Below are 26774 nucleotides of genomic sequence, written 5' to 3'. Positions count from 1 at the left end.
ACTCTTGGATTGCTTAGCCATAAATTTTTGTTCATAATTACGATTTATATACAATAAAAGAAAACATGGATATAACCAAATTATTTTAGGAATTAAAAGAGTCACGTAATTTTATTTCTTTTTAATTTATTCATGTAAAGAACCCTGCATAAATATGAAAGCGTCTAAAGTTTTCATTGCTCATACATGTTTGCTTCTTCTCACCTTGTTTCTGTACACTTGACAAGACTCTTAATGCTCGAGCCATTCCTATATTGCGATGGTAGAGAATTCCACCAATTCATCAAAGTAGAACCCTCCAATAACACATCCTTATCTAGCACCTTATTGTCAATCCATACATCTATCCTAGCCACCAATCTCGCAACCCTTTGCTGAGTTCGATCCAAAACATCTTTATCAAATGAAGCATTAACAATACTAGTGGCATTATTTGTTATGTGGGAAAGATCCTCCACCTCGGCCCAAAAGCATGATTCAGAGTACTCTTCTTCAAACTTACATCCCTCAGCATGTTCAAGCCACCTTTGAGTGAATTTATACCGCATTGGCCTTCCCTTACGCATGTAAGTACCAGCCTCAATTTGCCTCAAGTGTCTGTAGTAGTTGGCGACATCTAAAGGCTCAACTAGCCTCCGAAATCGCTTCGCGTGTTCGACCCATTCAGCTCTCCCTTCAAACTCATCTGGCAGTTCATAACTTCTTAGCTTCTCCATTATCTCGTCCCACAACATTGCCAGCTGTAGCCTCTTCACATTTGCTTGGAAGTCCTCAGAGCTTTCTTGCTTCTTGAAGGCATCGTAGTAGCAAATGTTTTTAAGCTCCATCACTTTTTTGTATTTCTCCAGTTCCTTCATTTTTTCCTCGAACTCATCAGAGTCTATCTTCTCTTTCATTCTTTCCTCGTTTTTCAGTCTTTGTTTCTCTAACCCTGCTGCTGCTCGAAGATACAATCTTGCTCTTGGGTTCTGAGATTTCAACATGAGGAATTGTTAGATAATAAGAAAAATCTTGATAGGTTAGATTCTTTGTGTTGAGGTTGTGCACAAAATGAAGGATTATATTGTTTGGAACACTTCTTTCTTAATTGACTTTGTCACTTAATTAGGAAGTCATTGGCTCTCTTCCCTTGTGTTAATTCTTAGTAGAAAAATGGTAATTAATATTATGCAAATCTTTTAATACCATACTTATCTTAATCCAAGTAATATAGTGAAAGTAAAGAATTACCAGGCCAAGATCATTGAAGGCCATGCTAATATCATCCTTTGAGCCATCATCAGTCAATGGAACCTTCTCAAGTTGGTCCTGCTCCAAGAACACAAAATTCTCCTTTCCAAAGTTTAGTTGCAGTTTGGTTCTATGTTCCTGTAGGCTTCTACTGCCAACTTGAGCAACTTCTGCTTCGGTGCTTAATTGAGCAGAGAAAAACAGAATCTGCAGAACTGCATCTGAGTTTCTAATAACAACATGCTTTCCATTTCCGGTGCAGAAAATGTAGGTTCCAAAGGGTCTATAAGGGCTTAATGGAACGAAATTTGCAATAATTTCAAGTGTTGAATCTGTGGTACCTATTGACTTAGAAACAGCATGGCTTGTAACTTTTGCAGCATTAGACATCACAACACTAAAGAAATCAGTGGTGTGTGAGGATCTTCCAACCGATTCGCTCATGAAAGACTTGAGTTTGTGGTTGGGATTGAAGAACTGCGAAACCGCTTCAAATCTTTGATCAAAAGAAGAGAGTGGAGAAAGGAGGATTCTAGGTACTATGTCATATCTCATGACAAAGTGCATGAAGAAGTTGGACCAATTTTCTCTCCTTGTAGCATGAGAAAAAATATGATTACCAATTAAAGGAGAACCAAAAGTTACACAAATTGGAGGTACACTACCGTTGGATTTTGTGGATGGGTACTTCTCCAAGGTCCAAAGGGTTGCTAGAATGGCCATTGGGGAACCAGAAGAGTGCCCTGTAAATACTATTTGCCTCTTTTTATCCATTGCATCTTTCACCTACAGATTCATTCCAAAATGTATGTGCTTTATTTAACAAAGGGAAATAGTTTTTAAAAATGAAAACAGTTCATTATTTAATTTCCAAATCCAGGTGATATATGAAAAATTAATTAATAGGATACTAGATCTTAGGCTAAACTATCTACTATGGTCAATTAATACCTCAGTTTCAAGTAACGGCTTGGACAAAATAGCTTGGAACCTTCCTTGAAAGGCTTCATTTACTTTAGCAGCATCATTGTAACCAATGCTTTTAAGTGATGGGAACAGATCAAGGTCTATTGGGACTTCCCCAAAAGGCTTCTGAGAGTACCAATCTTTTGCAGAACCTGATGCTGGGAAGCTGATGAACACTTGTTGAGGGTCCCCTTTGCGATTCTTTTCAAGAATGAAAGGTTTTTCTGGTGTCTTGTGAGCCTTCCAGGCCAAAGAAATTGCCTTCTCAATCATCTCTGCTCCAATAAATTCTGTGATTCCAACAGCAGCAGCCATGTTTGATGTTTCTTCTCTGCTTTGCTTGCTTGGTTTCTTCTTGTTGCATCTCACAAAAGGGGAGAGTTTTATATAGAAATTGTCTCACTGATAAAAGAAAACTAAAGAGGAGGACTCGTGGAAGTTGACTTCTTTTTTTTTTGGTCAAGGTGGAAGTTGACTTGGAAAGTTACAATAACTGAAGGATATTGTTTTGGGCTCCTATTGGAGACTTGCGTACCGAAAAATGATATTGGATTCAACCTGTCATAGTTAACCACTTGTCTACTAATGCACCCAAAAGGCCGAAACAATAAATTAAGAGTATTATGAATTATGAAAAGTGGTGGCTCAGAAATTTGAAAAGAACTTGCATATCGTTTTACTCAATTTTTTGTTCTAATTTTAACAGGAAATATATTTCAATTATAACGTCAATAGAATCATCTTCGGACAAAATCGTTTTTTGAAGCTCTCCGCCGGCGATAAAACTCATTCCTCCCGCGTCGGTCATCGTTCCTTTGTCTTCTCCAGTCACTCACAGCAAACTCCGTCTGAAGCTCTCCAAGGCCATACACTTCTTTCAGATTCAAGTTTCTGCCTCAAGCTTTTGAGCCATATTAGTTTTCCTGACATTAGAAATTTTATAGCTTAGCATTTATGTGAAAACTGCAATACATGTTGAAGTTTAACCATTTTCAATTCATTGGTAAGATTTTAGTGTGATTTAGAAATGCCTTAATTCAAGCTTATGAGGCTATTAGTCAATGTTTCATTTTAATGATTATGTGATTTCCAATTTTGTTTCTTTCGAGTCATAAGGGCATATGGATTAAACAAAATCTAAGTTAAAGTTTTTTTTTTAATGAATATAGTAGTACATTATTGATGAACGATGTTAAGAGCGTTATTTTTGGCCCTAGTAACAACTCTAATAATATTTGTTGTGTATATTAAAAAATAAATGAATGAATCTGAATTTGAAGGGTTTATGTTCTATAAGGTGTGTTTGGTATAAGACTAAAAATAAAGATGGATTAGCTTTTGTTTCTAAAGTTGTGTTGAAATTTTTTTTTTGGACTTTAAACACAATGTTTTGGCGTTGCTTATGATTGTAGCATTTTTTTTCCATTTGTCTAATTAGAAGAACCAGATTATATATCATGACTCTTGATTATGTTTACACAAAAAAATTGCAGGATGTCTTCGGTAATTTTGAAGATGGAATTTCTGTTTCTAAAGTAAGGTTTTAACCAACTATTGGTTCCTCTGTGCATCATATTCAGTGTTTGTTGTAGGGGCAATAGCTTGACCCCAGTCTTTAGGAATACATGCAAGATGATAACTATTGGAGCAATGAAGTGTTTGGGACTTCAGTTAGACTAAGAATAAGAATGCATTGTTAGATCATGATGGAGTGTTAGAAGAAGATTGTTCTGGTTTTGATCAATCCTTTAGTTACACTTTTTGCAATGTATTTGTACTTAATGATTGTTGTTTTTTACAGTGTACTTGTACAATGAAGCATAAGAAATAGTGGTATGAAAACATTAGAGTGGTCTAATTTTATTGGAAGACTGATATAGAAGCACAATTATTCATTTTCATTGGATGTTTGACTTGTAATGAAATATCAATTGAAAATTTTATAAAAAAATGTTTCTGTTTCTAAGATTCTTTTGTTTAATTATGACCATAGTTACACAATTTTAGTGCAAAGTTGCAGAGTTTGTACAGAAAATTACAGAATATTAGTGCAAAATCATAGAATTAATGCAGAATTGCAGATTTTTATTTACTAAGTACAACAACTTTAATGCAGAATTATAGAATTTTGTCATTTGATAAACCTAATGCATAATTTGCAAAAACGCTATTAAAATCAACCTAAAACTACAAAATTCAAGTGTAAGATTACATAAATATAATTAAAAATAAAAGGAAAACTACAAAATTCAAGTGCAGACTTTCACAAATACAACTAAAATTAAAGTAGAATCATTTCATATGCATATCTTAAAAAACACCGACATTGCAATTCTAAATGTGACAATCTATAAAGTTAGAACTATCCAAAACAACTCATATTCTTTTTGGATTAGGATTTCTACATTTAGAACGATTATGACCACTCTAATCACATCGGCTACATTTGTTAACATTCACATCTTGAAATTGTGACTCTTGGAACTTTTTGTATGGTCTTTTTGGAGGACGAGTTGTTGTAAGTGGCATGAGAAAAATATTATTTTTCCAATCTGTTAGAATTAAGTTGTTGACATCAGACACATCATGAGTTTCAATTGGGATCATATTATTCGCATAAATCTTTTCTTGTGAGCCTTTCAGATAGCACTACTCTACATAAATGTAGATGTTGCCATGTAATATTTTGATTGCAACACAAACATGTGGATATAAAATTTCAGTCATTTGCCATTTAAGATAGGTACATTATTTGCATAGTAGATTCACACATACAACAACATTTGACCCTCTAACCATAACATTATGATCTCCATATCAAAACTGCTTTAAAAAACTCACTTCTAACTATATGTTCCATTAATATTTTATCAATATTTAGCCCAACTTCATTCTTCCATATAGTCATCTCTAACTTTGCAGTATATAACAAATTTGCAAGTTTGTCTTTATACTCGGTTATTAAAAATTTAAAACATAAATACTATGAGTTTTCTCTTTTTTTCGACCTTTGTTGATGGCTGGAGAGGCTGCTTCAACATTTGCGTACCTTAGTCCAAAGTCTTATCGGATGTGTCAATTTGTTTCACTTTATTTTTGTTCAATTTTAATATAGGTGTGGATCATATTTATATTAGTGATCTCAATTCAAAAAATAGATACTACTCTTCTAAAAAAGTGAGCTCAATCCAAGACTTATTGACTTTAGTATCAATACTAACTTTACAAATAATAAAAAAAATGAATTTTTGCATTAATTATGATAAACTTGCACAAAGAAATGTTTAACAAGAAGAAAAGTCAAAGTAACATTAAACAGAACTGAAGTAATTGAAAACATAGAAGTGAGTAAAAATGAAGAACAATATCATAAAATTGAATCAAACAGAATTAAATTGAAGTAAAATATTGAAAAAGAAACAAATTTAAAAAAAAAGAAAGAAAAAAAGAAGACGACAAATCTTGCTTAAATTAGGAAAAAAAATTCTTGTTGTCAGCCCAAAAACACAAAAGAGAAAGCCTAGAAGCTAGAACTCCTTCAATTACTAACCCGAATATTTCAATTGCCCGAGTAGAATCTATGTGTGGCTGTTTCTTCTCATAATATTTGCAGTGGCCGCCAAGGAGCATTTTCCATTTTTCTTTGCAAGGCTTGAGGTCTTTGTTGCTTTAATCCTTCCTTGGATGTTTAAAACTTTATAAATGCTTGTTATTGAAACTTACTCTCCTTGATTCTCGTTTTGATTTGTCTTGTGCTATATTTTGTTATAGCCTTATAGTATTCTCCTTCCCCATCTTTCTCGATTTTTCCTTCCCCTCTCAATCATCGTTCTGCCACCTTCACCGTCTGCGCCTGTTCCGGCGTCCACCGCCATCTTCTTTTTCCTTTTTTTTGGTCCGCTGTCTTTTTCTTTTTCTTTTTTTTTTTTCCATCGCCTTCTTCTTCCAAGAACCGTCCGGTTTCGGTTCGGTTTGATTCACGGTTCCCAAACGATTTTCCGATTCTTTAGCGATTCTTACAAAAGACGGTTTTATTTACGGACCGAGTCGTATTAGATATCAGTTCCCAGTTAAACCGGTTCAATCGGTCAGTTTGGTTCAACTTTCTTCATTTCTACAATTCTCGTCACTATTTGAATCCGGACGTCTTGTGTCAATTCCCATGATGCCATTCTCATCTGTTATTTTGTTGTCAAAACGATCACTGACATTTGATCTGTATGTTTGTATTAACAATTTCTAATTTTAAATTATAATTTATAAAGCGAACTAGTAGACCTAAATTTGGGTGCCATACTCACAGCTGACAAGATAAATCAAACTCATTTAATGCAAAACGCTACTCAACCAGACTCATTTTCAGCTTGCTCGAACGCAAACCAATCTACACTTTAATTCTATGACGTAACATGTTCTACTCTTCGTCCAAAGACTATCAATAACAAAACATCTTTCCAGTCATAAATCTTCACAGAAACTGCAACTTAAAAGAATATATTTCACCTTCCTTAAATTTTAGTCCTTCTTAAGTCTCAAAGTCAATCAAAATGACAACCTACGTTAAAAGTTAAAAGAAGAAAAGAAACAATTAACACTTTTTAAGGAGGATAGCCACAACAACACTACCCAAAAAAAAAATTTGTTAAGATAACTGTTATAAAAATATTATGTGTAAAAGAAATCACTTATCAAATCTGTTACTTTATATTTATATATAAATATATATATTGTTTAATTCATTTTTAATATGTATTTATATTTTAACACATTTTATATTAATAATTAATTTTTAATATACACAAAACATAGTTGTAACCGTTGTCATCGTATAATGGCATTTGTGTCTAACAGGATATTATGTAAAGGAGACAAACAAGTGCATAAAAACACGCTTCAGGAATCATCTTCTGATTGGCTGAAGGAAGTAGATTCCAACACATTTGACGAAAAATATAAATCAAAGTTGGGAAATCTAGGTGGTACCCTCTTTGAAGGAGACAAAGGTAGTGGTTCCAATCCACCTTCTGCTGTTCCTACAACACCCTTCTTTTCCATCTTCTTTTTAAGCTCCACACAAGCCTGATCCACCATATCAACAAAATCTTTCACAATCACAAACAATTCAAAGGGGTTCGTCAAATTGCTGTTATCTTTAGATAAAAATGTTCCTGGTAGATAATAACCATTAGTTTTCCTCACAAGATCCATGATCCTTGTTTGCTCTTCTTTCACAACCTTAAGCTCTTCCTCGCATTCCTCTATGAACCCTTTCATTTCCTTTAGAAACCCACCACACCCATCAACGCTAGTGTTGCTGCTGCCACAACATTTTGTTACAATCTCCTTGATTTCAATAACATGAGAATTGAGATTGGAATACATTGTGATAAAAGTTTGATACTCTATACTCGCTGCTTTCTTTGCTTCAGATACCTCATCTCTTAACCCATCCAGGGCTGCAAAACCAAGCATTATGTGTTCTTTTTCGCCATTGATTCTTTGGTACATAGCTTTTCTTTTACCTTCTGATTGAACCACTTGTTCCACTATGAAGTGAAGCAAACTAGTCTTTCCATCTGTGCTTTTCACATCAGAGAGTTTTTTAAGAGCACTCAAATTGAATGCTTTTGCATTCCCTCTTGATGTTCCCGCATTCATTCTGTTCCCAGCTTTGAGAATTGCCTCAAGAAGCTTCAGGAACAAAGCACTAGTTCTCAGTTCCCGGCAACCCATTTCGAGTGCTTGCAAATATTCTTTCAGTTGAAGAACTTCATAGTCATAAGTATACCTGAAAAGCATGGCTTTGAGACGACGGAATGTAGTTGGAACTGCTTTGAGGATGTGGTAGAGGAAAGACTCGGCGTCTGCAAGCTTTTCAGGGTTGCCATTGAACTGCATGATCTTGGATTCTTCTTCTGGTGTGGGAGCTATTTTGGTGAGCTTTTCGAGCGTCTCTAGGCTTAGTCCTTGGCCGTCAAGTAGTGCTTCCAAGATAGTCCTGCGAGAGGTGGCAAGTGATCTTAGAACAATTGCAGTGTTTTGGGATTTTCTTGGCTCCAAAATGAATGTTTGAGTTGGTGTGTTGGAGTTGGACTTTGTCATAGTTGAGACACTTTTGTTTCTTTCTTGAGTTTTGTTGGTGGTTGAATAACCAAAGAGTGTTTCCATGAGCTCATCATCAACCCTGTAAATGCAAAGAAAAAACAATCATAACAATCTGGTTTCAAATTGCCGCATCATAATGTGGCCACTATATTGTAGGATGATTACTCTGATGACATTTTTCATGTTAAAATGATATTGAGAATCGGTAGATAATTTTTTATATTTATATAATTGAACTATTTAACGGTTCACAATATCATCTTCATATTAAGATTTTATCATTCAAATAAACACCCATATTATGGTTGCCGTCACCATTACATTTGCATTAGGCTGTAATTGAACATATCATGTGGTCACAATTTTGCAGATGCAATTACCATTTCAATCTCATGATACCTCAATTGTAGTGTTTTTAATGCACTGGAAACTCAATATGATTTGTTTTTATGTGAAATTGATAATTAAGAACTTTTAGATAACTTAATATATTTGACTAAGTTATCATAAGATGATTTCAACTATCCAACTTTACATGAAGACTACTTTCCGAAAGTTTTCACTTTTTAATTCATATAAATTGATGTCAGTGTAATTAAATCATTGCCACGATCAAAAGAAGGTGAAAACTTCATGTGAAGTTGATACTTCAGAACCGTTAGATGAAAATTTAGTCAAATCAGTCAAATCATTTAACGACTCTCAGATATCAACTTCATCGACTGCACCTGAGTTTCCACCTCAAAAGAAAATTAAAACAAAAAACACACTGCAAGTGTTGAGATTCATCCTGCAAATGCAACCACAATTTAAAACCCTGTGTGACATACCTAAAAGAACCGTCGTTGATCTGATCCCACACTGTTGAATGATCAACATTAGCCATAACTTTGTCCCAATGTAGAGGCTTAAGCCTTGTTTCGCCGGCACCCTTCTTCTCTCTTGAGCTCTCTCCTAGAATACCCTCTTTGGTTCTTTGGCTGCTTGGTTTCCCTTTAGGCACAGGTGGGGGCTTCAAGGATGATGAACTGAAGCCACCAGCCTTTGGAGGTGGAGGTGGACCAGGTGGCACTGCCTTTGGTGCCGGCGGCGGTGGTAGTGGAGAGAGAGGAGGCGGTGGTGGAAGAGGTGGAGGCGGAGGTGGAGGTGGTGGTTGAGTTTTCTTCTCTTGATCAATTCTTGGTGAAGCTTGTGATAGTGGAGGAAGTGGAGGTTCTAGAATCACCTTAGGCTTTGATATTTTGGATCTTTGGACCACAACATCAATTCTCTTTTCTTGTTCTAAATCATGATCTTCAAAACTAGGATCGAAGCTACTACTTGTGAATCCCGTTACCAACTCTTTGCCTCCAATGTCCAACATGTAAAGAACATCAACCCCATTTTCTTCCATAATTAGTCCCTTCACATTGCCGCCAACAAGTTTCCTTATACCCTCATAATCATATGGAAATTTGTTCCTCTTGGGGTACGTAGCAAGTGCATATTTTTGGAACAAGTAAAAGAAAATCCCTGCAATAAGTAACATAGCTCCGGCTGTAGCAGCCACAGCCTTTGCAATTGCATAACTAGGGTCTGACATTGATAAATTTGTGAATTGGTAATTAAGGTTCCAATCCAATGTTTATTTGTTGATTGTTCTTCTAAAGGAACGAACTCCACATATTATATAATACTACTAGCCACTAATGATTGTCTTGAAGGAGTAGTATACTATAGAATACGAAGAGCAGAGGAGAAGAAAATAAAGTAGTACAAGGATAGTAAGTTAGTAACAATGTTTGGTTACCCCTTTACAACAAATACAATTTTCATATCAGAATTTTTTAAAGAAAAAGTATAAATAGATAATAAAAATACTAAACACTGTGAACAATAGATATATTAGATGTTTATTTCACTAGGTGTACGTATGGTTATTTTAATATTTAAATTTAGATGGTTAATTTAAAAGTGTAATGTGTTTTTTATTTGATTGATGGTTGTTCATGTTGTTTAAAATGGTCATTGTTTACCTAGCATTCTCCTTTTTTAAATAATCAAACATGTATTCTCTTTGTTTTTGTTAACTAAAAAATAATTTAAATATATAATTAATTAATAATAACTGTATTTTTATACAAGTATAAAAAAATATTTATTGTTTAATGCACAAATAATATTTTTTGAATAGTAATATACTAAGAAGATAAGAAAATAAATAGATACTTATAAAATTAATTTTATTAGATAATTAATTAGAGTATCAGTTAACTGCAATTAATTAGTATATGCATTACAAAAGAAGCTCAACAAGTAAAAAAAAATACGATTCTAAATCAAGAGTAATCCTAATCTCACTTTTACTTTCATTTACAATAATAAAAAAAAAAACAACTACAAAATCCTTTACCTTCTCTTCCACGTTTCTTATCCGTGGCATTTAGTATTACCTTTGAAAATTCCAAGTGAGTTGAGATCGAAAGGAGTTGAATCATGGAACAACTTTTAGATTTGAATAAACAAGTTATGTAAAATTTGATTTTATGAGATTATTTCTGGTTTTGTCTCGTAAATGTATAACAGAATTGAAACAGTGAAAAAAGAGAAAAGGAGAAGAATGACGCCTCGATATATTCTGATTCAGTCATGATAATCTAAGTTCAGTTTCCACCACAATAATGGTAGAATTTTCACTGTAATAAAAATAGATTGCAATCATCAATTCTAAAAGACTCACACTCTTATAAACCATCTAAGCTATTCCATGCTTAGTATATTACCTAGGTGCTAATCTAACCTAGTTAAGGAAAACCAAGTATACTCTAACCAGCACACTTTCGAATACAAACATTCAAACAATGATTGAATTTTGGCTTTTGTATAAATTCCTCTCTTTGCCTTTTTTATCTTTTAAATTGATCGTAATTCTAAACACAAGAGAACAAGAACACACTCAGGTTTGATTTGGTAAAGTTTTTCGAAGAGATGCTTGTATTTTTTAAAAGTTCAAGTTCTTTATTTTGTGTTTGGTAAATCAAAAAGATTATGTGCTTGTACTTGCAGCTTTTAAAAGATCGGAATACTTTTGAAAGCATCTAAGATAAAGATTTTTAAAGTTGGCTTGTGCTTTTCAAAATTTAAAAATCTAATATAACCTCATATGTTAACTAATTTTCAAATTTAATGCTTGTATTTATGTTCATTATAGTATTTTTAAATTTTAAAAGCTATTTTACCAAACGCAATTGTTGTTGCCTGTGTTTATTGAAAGTTATTTTTAATTTGATTTACCAAATATAAATATTACAACTTTTGAAAAGTAAAACTTTTACCAAACTAAGCCTGAAATATAACAAAGGAATAGACTTTGTGTATCAAATCAGAGTTTATTTCAATAGTTGCCTTTTTTCTTGTTTTCATTTAATTATCTTATATAGAGATTGATATACTCTTCTTTAAGATCGATATAATTTTTTTTTTCACAAAACTAGCCGTTGCACCAATTATGCTTATAGCTGTTGGCATTAAGGAGAAGATCTTCCTTTCTTTGTTCCTCATCAAGTTCGAATGCAGCAACTCCTTATGAATATGATCTGATTTTGGAGTGCATTACTTGCTATTTTGATTGTATAGATTCTTTTCTAACTTGGTTTAATATCATACTTGATTGATTTAATTTCTATAATGCTCATCATAATAGTTAGTTATAATAGACAATAGTTAGTTATGTTTGTTATGATAATAGCTTAATATCATATTTGATTGATTCCTATAATGTTCATCATAATGGCTAGTTATAACAGGGAATAGTTAATTATGTTTGTCTCAACTTTTGTGTCACGCCATAACTGCGGCGCTGTGCCGCACTGCCCATCATCGTTAGTCGCTCAGTCATTGTCCGCCGCCAGCAGATACTTTTTTTAAGAATGTATATAAAAATATAAAAGAAAACTCTTAAAAAAGACATCATTTCAAATATTTTTTATACTCGGATTTTGAATGTTTAAATTTTAGAAGTATCGAATAACAATATGAAATATCCAAAACATAAACAAAAAAGAATAAATGACCATTTGTATCCATGAGAGATAAAAATGCTGACATTTGTACCCATGACAGCTCGAAACTAACCTTGTACCCATGAGAGATGCTGTCCGTGTGACAAAAGTGCCCCGCCTTGGATCTGAGCTTGGTTCGTGCCTTTCCGAACCTACGTGGCACTCCCAAACCCTTTTTCCAATCTAAGCCAACCATTCACCATCATCATCTTCATCTTCTTCACCATCACCATCACCATAACCTCCATAACCTCCATCACCATCACCTCAACACCGCCACAACCACCTCCCTTCACCACAACTTCCGGCGACAACCCACACTGCCGCGCCCCTTTCTCTTCTTCTTCCCCTCTTCTCACCTCCGCTAAGCGCAGAAACCACAGCGCCATTTTCAGTGTATCCAATGATCATCAAGTGCCAAGAACTCATGTTTCTCTCTGGCATTCAATCAAACACCTTGCGTGCAATATTCATGTTACCACATTTTCCATACATTCCAATCAACCTATTGTTCAATTCAACCTCCCCTCGAAACCTCGATCTTCTCAAGAACTCATGAACTCTTTTCCCATACTCAAGCGATCTCGTACCCTGGCACAAATTCAACATGGCGAGAAAAACACCATAATCAGCAACAGAACCTTGACCCATGAGTTCCAAAGCTTCAGCGAGCTTACCCTCTTCGCACAACTCAATCAAATTAACGTTCAGGGTGGTTGCATCAAACAGCGCGTTTTGGCGGTTCTTGTCGACCCTATTATGAGTATTATCAAGTTTGGGTTTTGGTTCTCTGGGAAGATTCCGTGAAGTTTGGGTCTTTTGAGCGAAATGACCAGTGGGGATGGCGTTTTTACGGCGGGGTTGGACCTTGTTGCTGTTGGTGGTGGGGTTCTTAGAATCGGGAACAGCGTAGGAGCATAGGGGAGTGGAAGGGAGAGAGCAATTGGAGGGCTTCGGAGGAGAGAAGTGTGGGAATTTGGAATGGGATGAGATGACGGTGTTTAATTTGCGGAGAACGGTCCCAGTGACGCCATTGATGAGTGGAGTTTGAGCTCCATGGAGTTCTGATTTTGGAGGTTGTGTGGAACAATTGCAGAAGAATAATTTTCCATCCCCTGCGTTTTTTCCTGAGTTCTCTTTCTTTCATTGTATTGCTTTTAGTTCATTTTGCTTAATTTGGTTAGTTAGAAATGCATGTTAGTGGATTTAGGTGTATTTTGATTCATGCTGGTGTTTGAAAATTTTGCTGTTTTGGTGGAGAGGAGGAGCTGGCGCTGTGATTTCTGGGCTCAGCGGAGGTGAGAAGAGAGGAAGAAGAAGAGAAAGGGGCACGGCGGTGTGGGTTGTCGCCGGAGGTTGTGGTGAAGGGAGGTGGCTGTGGCGGTGCTAAGGTGATGGTGATGGAGGTTATGGTAATGGTGATGGTGAAGAAGATGAAGATGATGATGGTGAATGGTTGGCTCAGATTGGGGGGAGGGTTTTGGAGTGCCACGTAGGTTCGGAAAGGCACGAACCAAGCTCAAATCCAAGGCGGGGCACTTTTGTCACAGGGACAGCATCTCTCATGGGTACAAGGTTAGTTTCGAGCTATCATGAGTATAAATATCAGCGTTTTCATCTCTTATGGGTACAAATGGTCATTCATTCACAAAAAAAAATATGAAAACTAAGAAAAAATCCTTCAAAACTTAAAAAAAAAAAAAGAAAAAACGTGCATAAAAGCGGCTTCGAAGTGGTGTGGACGAGAGAAAGGAAACATCAAAAAATTGAAAGGCGTCACGACGGCACGACGAGAGGAGTTAGAAGAGAATGGCACGGCGTCACGACGAGAGGAGTTGGAGGAAGAGGTCTTGGCGTGAGGAATTGGAATAAGAGAGGGCATATTTTTTTAGCGCAAATATAATTTTTTAAAATTTTAAAATAAGATTTTTTAAAAAGTTAAATATTAATGTTTCCTATTACGCAATATGTTGGTGTGGTAGTGTTTACAATGTATCTACTGTCGATGGATGCTGACAATTTCAATGATGTTGTGATGAGTGCCAGCTCCATCAATTAGAATTGAGCACAGCTATTGTTTGTCATGGTTTGTGTTTATGGAATAAATATTAAGTATTAACACATAACTAAAAGATAACAGACAACCAATGGACAATAAAACTCAAATCAAATTTTAATCATCTTATTCTAAACATAAGTGTAGTTATTTTTATATAAAATTAATAATTGAAAATTGTTAAAAAATTTGATATGTTTATAATTAATATTAATTTTACATAAAAATAAATATATCTAAGTTTTCACCTCCTATATATTAGTATATAAAACTTACTATTATAATAGTAATTCATCCTAACTATGAAAATTTAAATTCAAATAAAATTCAGAAGTTAGTTTTATGAATAATGATTTGCAATCATCTTCATATCGTCAAAATTAGTTGCTTCAAACAAGATCAAGAAATTATTCAGCACGATTTTATACGTAATCCAATATCTCAAAAATGATCTAGATGTGTAATAACCGCTCAATGAGGCAGACAAGAAAATTCAGTAATGTAAGGTGTTGAAAAACTTTAAACATCAATAAAAGGGCATTATTATGTAATAGGTAAAAGAGAGATGTAATCGCCAATAAATAATAATTTAAATGGCATAGTGTCTTCATACTCAATTAAGAAATTATGAATTTGAATCTCCTATTTTTGATAAAAAAAAAGACATATTTTTTTTTAATTTCTAATTAATAGGTTTAAGTCTTTTTAAGCTTAATTTCTAATTAATAGGTTTAGATCCTTTTTAATAATTTTAATATAACTGGCCACTTTTCTTAATTTATTATTCTTAACTGTTCTTGCAGTTAATTTTTCATAAATAGTAGATACTATCAAAGTCATAACACCGAAGTGACATATACTCATAATATAGTTTGTGAACCGTAAATTAGAAAAATTATTCTTGGATGCTCATAAAACTAATATGACCCACTAATACCCTTTTCTTTACGAGGATGCTCTCATGAAAATGTTTAAAATATCTTTTTATAAAGATATTTACGTGTTACATTATTATTAAATATATTAATGAATCAATTATTTTTTAATTTTTTAACAAATTAGAATAAAATTAATTTTTTTTATAACAATAACAATAAACCTAATTTTTGTAGGGATTTAATTGTTTTTTAAATTTTTAAGGATTTAAATGTCCGAAAAACAAAAAATTAGATTTAGATAGTATAATTCGATCGGATCAAATCAGATCTAATAATTATAATGCAGATAATTGGGTTTATTATTGTTGTTATAATAAACCGATTTTATTCTGGTTTATAATAAAAAATAAATTATTAACCGGTTTAATAAAGATGTCCAATAATAATATGACATATGTGAACGTCTTTAAAAAGATATTTTTAGCGTCTTTATTAAAATCGTCTCCTTCTTTTATTATTAGTTTTAAGCAGTGACATCTAATAATTTGTCTCTTAAATAATAATTAAAAAATTACATAGTCGGCCAAATCTTAATGTACGCATTGTTCATAGTTGGTGCAATATAATGGTTAAAGCCGTCCTAACTTGAATTTTTTATTGGAATTGTTAATTGTGCTTGTGCACATAGCTGATGTTTGACTTATTTTAATGATCATTTACATAACTACATGCACGAGCCAAATGATAACTTCTTGTGAGGAAACTATATATATTGATTGTGCATTGTGATCCATTTGAAGGCTGAAAGGTTATCAACCAACTTATTTATTGTACTAATGGTTAGTTTTTATGGCGAACCATAATTTGGCAATGCAAATGTGCGTCTTGTTTTCAAGGTATTGTCTCATTTTCTTTTGGTTGTTGAAGTATTGTAATGGCGTCATCTTCAAGAATCGCTTAGGATCTGTCAAAAAACAATCAATTAGGACATTTTAACAATCAATGAAAGAATTCGGACTCACTTGCAAGCTGCCGAGTGGCATCATATCAACATTGGAGTTAAAAAATACGTGAACATAAATTGGTCAAGACTGAAGATGATGAATATTTTAATCCATTAATTAATGTTTTGATTTTGAACCTGATAATAGTAAAATCCTTGATGAAAGACTTTTATTTCTTCCTTTATCGGAATTTAATAAGGTCTAAGAGTTAGTCAAGTTTGGAAAAGGAAAAAAAGTCCGTCAATCTGCTAGAATTATCCATGATGGAGGAATAAATGGAGACTCGCAACATACAAACTACGATCAACTAATAAATGGAAACAAGGATGGGGTATAGATACCCGCGTCATACGACCTGTTAAAATTTTGTAAATGTAAATTTTTTTAAGAATTCTGCTCAGAAGCTAATGGAGTATTTGTACAATATATATAATAGACTATTTATTTAGCCAAATATGAGTTAAAAAATGATTATTTAAGGTTAAATACTATTAATTTCTCAAACACAGTATACCCATACAATCCAGAATAACCATCCGAGTACCATATCCTACTGAATCGAACATACCTAAATCCCTATTATACACATTGTACAGATACTCCATTAACTCTCTATACTTCCTCATTTTTTAATTACCCTAGTTTATATATGAACTCCGTTAGAGAGACAACGAGGAATCTTGATAATGTGTACAATAAATTTTAAATTTGGCTCAATAAAACAAAAAAAATGCAAACAACTATTTTAAAAAATTAATCATCCCAACCTTAATTTACCAATGGAATTTATTCAAACACCCTCTTCCCCCTCTCCCAACGTCTGCTACCCCATTCTCATCAATCATCCTACCTCTCCGGCGTTAGAAATTTTCTTACTGGCCATCAAACAACCACCCACGTAGTTATTAAAATAATCATCCGACTACTTAGTGAAATGATCATCCAACATTTGTTAATTGTATATACTTAAACTGAATCAAACAAAACAACCATCCAACTAAGAATTAAAATAACCATCTACATACCTAGTGAATTGAACATCCAGCATCTAAATTCATTCGTTGATGTATATACCTTGAAGACGTAAGTGGAGCAAAAATGCAAAATCCAAGAAAGCAAGAAAGCCAAGTTGGCCGGAAACCTCCGCAACACCATAAAACAAAGCACTCGCCTTCTTGATATCTTGAATCCGATACACTAACCTTCCTGCCACGTATCTTTGCCACGTTAGTCTTCAACCCCACTCGAAGCGAAGTACAGTGGCAGCAACAACCTAGACACGAAATCCTCGATCCTCTATCAGTCTCTCTGTGAAATCCCCTCCCTTCAGAATCGTCAATCCGAACATGAGTGCCCCAAAAATCGAGTGGATCCCGATCAGGTTCGTCACGAATCCCGACATCATCACTCCAGTGAGAGTTGGTGCGTGGTTGTGGCAACAACGGCACATCCGACGGGTGTCGCGGCGGCAAGGGGAGACACGGGTATGGCTGCGGATGGATCCGTCCCTGCTATAGATAAACAAGTGCACGAGGGCTGGCTTCGGTGGTGTCAGCAGTCTCCTCCAGCGGCGACAGCACGGTCGGCGTGGAGGGGGTGGAATGGCAAAGATGAGGGTGCGGTGGCACGAGAGGGAGGGGAAATCCGGTGATTATTATGAGATTAGAGTTATTATACGTAATGTGAATGAATTTAACTACTAATCTTAATTTTTTAAATTTCAAAATTTGAATTTAAATAATTATTAAATAATTAATTAAAAATTTGATTTTTAATTTTTAAAATACCTTCCTTTTAAAGTTCATTGTACTCATTATTAGCAAAAGTCATTGTTTCCTATACTTTCTCTTTATATATACATCTATCCACGAATATGTTAAAACATCTCAAATTAAAAGAAAAAATTGTTTTTCTAATGTTTAGTCTTAATTCATTTAGAATTTTATATTATTTTTAAATATATTCATCAACATATATGCAAGTGACAAATTTTATTGGTTTTTCATTACGGTGATATTTGTACACGAAATTGCTGGTACGGGTTGTGAGATTGATTAAGGATTCGCTGACCAAGATAACGACAGGATTGGATTTCTGAAGCAATGGAGGGTGGTACTTGTAAAGACATTTCGACGTTTAAGTCAGAACGGGTCTAAGAAGTATAGGTGAGGGTAGGAATGTGTGACGTACCTGAAGGAGCTCCTGACTCTCCCTATATAGCTTGCGTTGTTATTTTATCTTATCTTATCGGCTAAGATAAAGGAGGTATTTGAGTTTAAATATTAGTTAGAGCTTTTTGGGGTCTCTGACCAATTTGGGCTGTAGTGATGGCCTGGACTCAGGAAGCTAGGTCTTAGCTCGGCCATTAGAAGAACTCGAGGATTAGGTCCAAAACAGTACCGTATCTCTAAGATGATATCGGTTTTGTTTGATAAATCAACTTCAATGTAGATTTCAATTTTAAATCAATTCACTTCTTGAAAGTGTAAAAAGTGATATTCTAAAAACATTCCATTAGAAATGCTCTTATAGATTATTATTGGATTTTAATTATGTTTTGTTATTATGTGAATGAAGTTAAATTGTGTTGGATTGTATTAGATTATGTTAAATTGTATTAAATCGTATTGGTTTATGTTTTTTTTTTAATATCTATAGATATCTAATGCATGAGCATCTTTTGTTATTTTCTTTATTAAGTCTTTGAATAAAGTAGTATTTTTTTATTCTTAATTAAGATTTTAGTGCTTTTAATCAATATTTCTTAAAATTATTTTGAGTTTTGGTATGTATAGAAAAATGATGAAAATAAGCAAGAACAAAAGAAGGAGAAAGCAAACAAAAAGATTGCTGGACTGAACAAAAAGGTTGCTGGATTGAAGAGAAAGGCTCCAAGAGATGACAATCCTTGCCCTGTCCAACGTGCCTCATAGTACGTTTCAACATGCCATCCTAAAACACTCCTAGGCTGCGTTTGTTTTTAGAGACAAAACAGAACATAAAAATTATCTTTTGTGTATTGTGTTTGGATACGATAGACAAGACACTAATGTAATGTTTAGTATTATGTTTAGATACACATGGATAAGACTAAAATATTATATAAAATATGTTTGGATACACATGGACAAGACTAAAATATTATATAAAATGACTAAAATAGCCCTGTGATTCCAAATTTTCTACATCAATACAAATTAATTTAATAAAAAATGAGAGTACGTAGGAGTACAGACGGAACTTGAAAAAAATATTTGAAGAGGCAACAAATTTTAATAAAAAAATATATTAGTATTTATATTAAAATAAAATTTATAAATATAATTATTTTATTTTAAAATTTATTATTAATATGTAGAAATACATGTTTTTAAGATTAATAAAAAAAATAAATTTGAGTTTGATTAATAAAAAATTTTGTTTAAGTTAATAAGTCAAATTAATTTTAATTAAAAATTTAATTTTAAAAAAATCCATTTTTACATAAAAAAAATTAGTTTTTCATATAAAAATCTATTTTTATTTTAAAAAAAAATTATTTTTTTATCTAAAAACTGATTTTTCTTTATAAAAAATTGATTTTTTCTTTAAATGATATAAAATCAATTACAATTTATAAATTATTTTTTAACATTTTAAAAGATCAATTTTACTTTTAATAATATTTATCTTTCAAAAGTTTTAAAATTAATTATTTTTGTTATTATTTTTATTACAAATTAAATAATATAATATAAGGTTAAAATGGTATTGAAGTAAAACGATAAAAATAAAAGAATTATCTACCCCTAATAAAAAATTTTACAGAAAGAAGAGAATACCTGGAAAAGAAAGAGATAGAGAAAGAACAGCAAGAAAAAAGTATCTCTGAACAACGCAATAGGAAAAATAAAAAGGGATAATAATAGAAAAAAGAAAAACAAAATTTATAAAATTGTCCGTGTCCACTCTTCCAAATTCCGTGTCCATCATTGTCCTTCGTGAAAGAGTAGACACAAAAGTATAAAAAATTGTCTCGGAGATAATATGTTCACTGTCCATATCTCTGCTTCCAAACACTTTTTAAACAAGTGTTGTCCATGTCCCCAAAAACAAACGCTATCAGGGACTTACCTTTTGAGTTCATGTTCAACATAAATCATAGCACGTCCAATGTGCCATTTGGTGGCACCCTCTAGTGGTTCACTCAAGCCACACGTTCAACGTGCCTAGCAGCACGTCCAATGCATCTCTAAGCCTCCTTACCTCATGTCCAACGTAAGCCACACCATGTCCAACATACCTCCTTCAATGCACCTCTAGTGGCTCATCTCAAAGCTCACGTCCAACTCCCCCTCACACACGTCCAACGTGTCATTCTTGGCACTTTCCAGGGACTCAATTCATAGCCACATTCAACTCAAGAAAGGACATATTGGATGTGCCATTCTTGGCTTCCTGCGAGAGCTCACTTCCTACCATGCGTCCAACATGAGAAAGCTCAAGTCTAACACACCATCAAACTTTTTCATGGCACGTCCAACTCATGGGTCTTTCTCCCTTCGGGGCTTCTTGATTTTCTTCACTAATCTCTAAGCCTTTAAGCTTAAATGAGGGATTGAAGATTAGGTATAAGGCCCATGTGAAGCATTGATTGAAGATCAGTTAGAGAAGGATCTAAAGCTTGACTTGAGAAGAAAAACATTAATTAGTTAAATTTGATTCTATTTTAATTTGATTCTGTTTTGAATTTTGAATTTTAGGTTTTAAGGTAACATATATAAGGTGAGGAGTCACATACGTGAGTTCTCTTTTTTCTTCTCTTCTTTTTTTCTTCGACAGTTTTTACAATTCATAATTCTAGATTTTTTTTTGATTATGAGTAACTAATCTTTTTTGTTAAATTTAGGAGCTATGTTTATCTTTTTATGAATCATTAATCTAAGTGTTTACTTTATTTGAAGTTTCTGCGTTGATCTATTTCATGATTAAGCTTTCGTTCTTCATCTCTAAAGATTTAGAATTATTTGAAAAATATTCTAACTCCGTTTTAGATTCTAAATATTGTTTTGAAAAATGTAGTATAACTCTTTCTCATATTTTTTTTATTTAACTAGTAATAATGTTTCAAAGAGTGTGCAACACTTTGTGATTTTCAATTGCTCTAGTTTGAATAAGTGACGTATAATGTATAATTTGGATTAGAAAACTTTTGAAAATTATTATTTTTTGTAAGTTTCAATTGTTTAGGAGTAGTTTGGATAAGTGACATATAATTTAACCTAAGGATTATTCTTGAATCTTATTTTGAAATTAAATCAGAATTGTGCTTCATCTCTTTTCTTAAATAATTGACTAAAAAATTAGCGATTAATTAGGTTAAGAGAAATTGAATTACCAAGAAATTGGAATCTGATTATTTATTATTTGTCGTGATTGATCATTGCATGCCTCAAATAAATGAACACACTTCCTAAGAAGTGAATATTTCTGAAACATTAACATTCTCACCATCATTATTTTTACAACTCACTATTTGCTACTTTTATTGCCTCTGTTTTACACATTTGCTTTTAATTCCTAGTTCTTCTATTCATTTGATTTGTCTAATTAGAATAATCAATTAATCATTATTGTTTAGTCTTTTAATCTTCATAAAAACGATAACTCACTTACCGTGATATTACTTAATATGATTTGGTATATTTGTCAAGTTGTAGAGTTACAAATTTTCACATCAATATCTATAGATATCCGTCTTTTTTATGAGAAAAATTAAATAAAGACCCATTATAGAATCGAGACAAAATTGTACTAGAATTTAAAAATAGCATTCTCGTTGGTCTTATTCTTGGGCATGAAAATATATTGCACTCTTAAAATAATACATGTTTCAATGAATATTCTTATTATTATTAGTTTTAATTTTGAGGTTAATTTTATGAAAATTCAGCAACAAAGTCTAGTTAAGATTTCAGAATATAAAAAATAAAAAAGAATAAAAAAAAACATCAGCAGTATAGTCTTTCTTTAAGGCATCCTTTAAATGCCCAAAATGATTGTTCGCATTGAGAATGCACTACTATCTTGGGATCTTGCAATATCATGGATATAAATTTTAGAGTTGTCACAATTGGAGTTGTATCCACTTGGAAACCTATTCCTTATATGCAATTTCTTTTTTGTGAGGATTCCTTACATGCACTTTATGTGTAAGTAATAATTCCTTTGGTAGTAGCACTTGATAAGATACTTCTTTATTTTCACAATAATGCTATTGTGATTTTAATTACAAAATTCATATTATTTTAGGCAGTTTATCTCTTTAGGTTTTGTGGATGTCATTGAAACAATTTTATTATCTTTATCTAGCACTACGAAGCAGCAAATTACAATCTCAAGGCTCTGCGTACATGTTTTTGTTTTATTTATTTATTTATTCATATATTTCCTTAAGTCCACACTCCACAATGCTAGTCTCTGTTAAAAATTTAACATTTTAAATTGATCGTCAGTATAGAATTTCAATGCAACACAATTTTCAGACCAATTTTATCCTTATACTCCTTTTGGGATATATAGTTACAAATTATGATATGGAAAAGTGCGAAGGATATCTTAGTCTTTTACTTAGTTCTTCTTAGAAGTTTAGAACATAATTATTTTCTCAACGCTTATGCACAACAGTATTTTCTTAACGCTTATGCACAACACTAACATTGTGGCTCAGAATGAGTACTTTGGTAAATTCCAAAGGATACATAATTTCTGATGAACAGTATACGATAGAGAATAAAGTAGACTCAAAATAGAATGTTTCATTAATCAAAATTATTAATGAATTTTTATATGTACAACAACAAAATCAGCCAAGGAAAGAGAGTGGGGGTGGGGAAGGAAAAACCTCAATCCTCTGTCTCTTTTGTTTTCCTAATTCTCATTGTCAGCAATCTATAGTGTAAAATGCACATTACATCATGAGGCTTTGGTATATGAACAATGGTTCTGGCAAAAATGGAGAAATAATAAGATAAAAACGACTTCTCATAGTTTAGATTTCTTTGAGGCCAAGGTGGATGGAGACAATGGTGAAAGTTCAGTTGTTAGAGATGGAACGCAATCGTCCGAACGCCTTCGTTTTTGAGATCTTTTGCCTCCTTTCATCCCTTCACCTCTCATGATGAAATCCGTCACACGTTTTACGTCGGACAACTTAACAGGTTTCAACAGAAACTCCTCTGCTCCTTCTTCCAAGCAACTGAAAATGATTAAATTGAACTATCATCAGTGATTCTATACATAATGGCCACTCAAACAAGCAACAAAAATTTCAATTATATATGGCAATTATTAATTATATTGCAATGACAATAATTGTTGCCGATAATCTGTGTGGACAAGCAGACAAGTCAGAATCAGTATTTGATCCTGCTGCTTCAATCATTGAGGTCAAAATTGCCAATTAAGGGCAGCATGTTACTCAATGCTTTAGATATCCATTTGTATCACTTGAATGATCTTTGCAAGATTGCTTGCAAAATCAAGGACATGGGGTGTGATAATGTCAATAACCTCAAATCCCGGGAAAATCATATTTGGCCATGTGTTGTCTAGTGAATTATTGTTTTGACCGAGAAACAATAACTGCTGCCAGCCTAGCATAATTGGCAATCCCAGAATTCCTTTAGACCTTACTCTTGGGTTGATATTTTAAATTTTTAATCTAGCCAACAAGTGCCCCTACCTAGGATAGACAGTTCAACTACATAAAAAATCAATCACTAAATTACCTACCAATATAAAATACATATTAAAATATAAAATACAGAGTGAAAAAAAGTTAAATAGCACATGTATATATATACACAAATATATGATAGCTAATTTGGTGGCTGATTTTTTATGTACACCAAGCATTTTTGTAGAAGATTTACTAAATAGAAAAGCATTGAAAATTTCAACTTTTTAGTGTTGTTATTAAAAGTTTCAAAATTAGCCAGTTTAACAAGTTATTATGCTATCCTCATGTCTTGTTAGCACTAACCCCAACCCAACCAAACTGCCATGCCAGCCTAAACCTAAGTGGCTATCATATCAAAGGATCTTAGAAACTTTGACACCCTTTCCTCCCGATTATCATTTCTAAATTCTGGATCCCCACAAGGGTGTTAATGTTATAATTGTTGTATTTGTGGAAGATTTGCATCTTTACATCAAGCAATTTTTTGTTTGAGCAGACCTGAATTGGAAAATATAAGGAATATAATGTAATTTGAACTAATCTAATCATCCAAATATACATCTTTTTCACAATTAGAGATCTGCGTTCTATATACACATACATATACATATGTTCCACAAAAAGAGTAATAGAATTCAATTTTTTACAATTCTAGATCATTATAAACCAGCTAGAAATTAACAAACACCATCATTAAACCCTAAACCATGCTTAGCTAGAACAAAACAAGGTGAAGGTGTTATTTACCTATCAATTCGGGTCAAGATATTCTCAGAAGACATCACCACCACCGGAATCTCTCTAAATATCGACGATTCCTGCTTAAACAAACATAAATTGGTAAACATTAACAGTCAAAGATTCAAAATCCCCTTTTATAATCCATACAAAAACAATATAACAGCATAGATTCTCACCTTGATCTTCTTTAGGAGTTCAAATCCTGTCATTCCCGGCATCGAATAGTCAGTCATTATCAGATTAACCTTCATGCCCTGTCAAACAAATGAAAAAAAATAAGCAACACTTTCATGGTGGAATTCAATTCAATTCATTAAGAGTAACACAATTTTAAAGCCTTTGTTCTTTTTTTTTTTTTTTTTTTGCTTACATCAAAATCAATTGAACTATTTTTCTCTCCTTCATCCAACCCTAGATACTGTAAAGCTCTAGTTCCACTGTCCACAACTGTCACTGCAAAATTAAAACCAAGTTCCAATAAGCTTTAGAGTTCAGAATTTTTAATCCAAGGAATGAAAATAAAATAAAAACAACTACAACGAATTTTGTTACCTTTGCATGAAGAGATTTTGAGCAACCGTTCAATGACCTTGCGATCAACATGGCTGTCATCAACGGCAAGGACGTGAAGCTCACGCGCGGACACTTCAGGCAGTCGCTGAATGAAAAGATCGGCGGCAGCTGCCATCTCCGATGAAGAGAATATTCCTTTGAAGAAAAATGAGAAAGGAGAGACGGAGAGTGTGTTGGGAAGAAAAGCAGAGAAAGACTAAAGAGGAGTTGGTTGAGAAAGAGAAGGGGAAGTTGCTTTTGCTTTATAGGTTGAAAGGTGACAGATTCTGAGGATCCATATCTGGCGAGAGATCTCCTTTGTTTTCTATCGGAAATCCACGAGACAAGATTATCCCACCTGCACTTGTCTCTTCCCCTGTCAAACTCCTACTTTTATTATTGTTGTTTCTTCTTTAATTATATGTTTTTCTTTGTCACATATGATTATATTTATTTAATTTTTAGAATAATTAATAGTTTAAAAGAACAATAATGCTAATAACACAAAGTTATTCTATTTAACTTAATATTTATAATTATATATTTATTATATTTAAAATTATTTATTTATTTTAATAATAAATAAAAAATATAAAATAAAAAATAAATACATTTAGAAAGTAAAAAAAAAACTATGACTCTTTATGATTCACATATTATGACTCTCAATATTTTTATAAAAGAATTCAGTTTTTAATTAATATATTGTAAAAATTAAAAATTTAATTTTAATGTACTGTATATAAAATAATTATGTTCACATATTTAATTATATAATATTAAATTAATAAAAATAATTATTTTTTATATTAATTATATAAATAATTATTTAAAATAACGAATATAATTAAATAATTATATAAAATATTTTATACCGTTAATTATAATTAAAGTCAAAGACAAAAGACACTGAAATTTTATGAAAAGTTTCCAATTGTGGAGAGTCATGTAAATTAACCTGAATCATGTTTAAAGTCGTGGCCCTTTTGGAACAAGAGACCGAGAAAAAGGAAATATTCGGACAATAAAAATAGAGAAATACTAGTATTTTTACATGGAGTACATAATGAGATAGTATATTTTAATTATATGTTTTTTATCTCAATGTAACTTATTCTTCATATGTATTTTTATGTTTATATAAATATAATATATTATTAATATAAAATAATTTTATATGTATATTTAAAAAAATATAATTAAATAATTATATAAATTATTTTTTTATTATCAAAAATAAATTTTAATTATAAATGAATGAAAATTCATATATATTCATATATATATCTTAATATCTCAAAGATATACGAAAATATATATAAGAATAAAAAATAAAATTACTTTATAAAAAAAGAGATGAGGATAAAGATCCAAAATTTTAAAATGAAGATGGAGTAAAAGTTTAGTGTTGGCTAAAAATAATAATTTGATGACCAGCAAATCAAAGGCATTTGTATAGACTATGGCTTAGTTTGGTAAAAT

General features: G+C 32.5%; 3 protein-coding genes across 3 annotated transcripts; all 3 read right to left on the bottom strand.

Annotated features, from left to right (window-relative positions):
• Positions 1-83: 83 nt before the first annotated feature.
• LOC112802583 (protein EDS1) lies at positions 84-3273 on the bottom strand. The gene is made up of 3 exons (XM_025845848.3): positions 2182-3273; positions 1231-2016; positions 84-968 (listed from the first exon to the last, which is right to left on the bottom strand). Exons 1-3 carry the CDS (start codon positions 2509-2511, stop codon positions 201-203), a joined length of 1884 nt encoding a protein of 627 aa, XP_025701633.1. The 5' UTR covers positions 2512-3273; the 3' UTR covers positions 84-200.
• A 3739-nt stretch (positions 3274-7012) lies between these two features.
• On the bottom strand, positions 7013-10055 carry LOC112802582 (formin-like protein 4). The gene is made up of 2 exons (XM_025845847.3): positions 9132-10055; positions 7013-8380 (listed from the first exon to the last, which is right to left on the bottom strand). Exons 1-2 carry the CDS (start codon positions 9881-9883, stop codon positions 7090-7092), a joined length of 2043 nt encoding a protein of 680 aa, XP_025701632.1. The 5' UTR covers positions 9884-10055; the 3' UTR covers positions 7013-7089.
• Positions 10056-23056: 13001 nt separating this feature from the next.
• LOC112802581 (two-component response regulator ARR5) lies at positions 23057-25715 on the bottom strand. The gene is made up of 5 exons (XM_025845846.2): positions 25293-25715; positions 25111-25193; positions 24917-24994; positions 24747-24817; positions 23057-23516 (listed from the first exon to the last, which is right to left on the bottom strand). Exons 1-5 carry the CDS (start codon positions 25426-25428, stop codon positions 23303-23305), a joined length of 582 nt encoding a protein of 193 aa, XP_025701631.1. The 5' UTR covers positions 25429-25715; the 3' UTR covers positions 23057-23302.
• Between the last annotated feature and the right edge of the window lie 1059 nt (positions 25716-26774).

This window comes from Arachis hypogaea, chromosome 5, assembly GCF_003086295.3.
Source record: "Arachis hypogaea cultivar Tifrunner chromosome 5, arahy.Tifrunner.gnm2.J5K5, whole genome shotgun sequence".
Lineage (NCBI taxonomy): Eukaryota > Viridiplantae > Streptophyta > Magnoliopsida > Fabales > Fabaceae > Arachis > Arachis hypogaea.
The sequence above is the reverse complement of the archived record's forward strand: the minus strand, read 5'-3'. Positions and strand labels throughout refer to the sequence as shown.

Excerpts from the sequence above, each read along its gene's own strand:
- LOC112802583 (XM_025845848.3), bottom strand. The coding sequence starts at position 2,511 with ATGGCTGCTGCTGTTGGAATCACAGAATTTATTGGAGCAGAGATGATT. Across the intron at positions 2,017-2,181 it reads AGCCGTTACTTGAAACTGAG|GTGAAAGATGCAATGGATAA; the intron begins GTATTAATTGAC and ends ATGAATCTGTAG. Across the intron at positions 969-1,230 it reads CCTTCAATGATCTTGGCCTG|AACCCAAGAGCAAGATTGTA; the intron begins GTAATTCTTTAC and ends TTGAAATCTCAG.
- LOC112802582 (XM_025845847.3), bottom strand. The coding sequence starts at position 9,883 with ATGTCAGACCCTAGTTATGCAATTGCAAAGGCTGTGGCTGCTACAGCC. Across the intron at positions 8,381-9,131 it reads ATCAACGACGGTTCTTTTAG|GGTTGATGATGAGCTCATGG; the intron begins GTATGTCACACA and ends TTGCATTTACAG.
- LOC112802581 (XM_025845846.2), bottom strand. The coding sequence starts at position 25,428 with ATGGCAGCTGCCGCCGATCTTTTCATTCAGCGACTGCCTGAAGTGTCC. Across the intron at positions 24,995-25,110 it reads ATAGTTCAATTGATTTTGAT|GGCATGAAGGTTAATCTGAT; the intron begins GTAAGCAAAAAA and ends TTTGTTTGACAG. Across the intron at positions 23,517-24,746 it reads ATCTTGACCCGAATTGATAG|TTGCTTGGAAGAAGGAGCAG; the intron begins GTAAATAACACC and ends AATCATTTTCAG.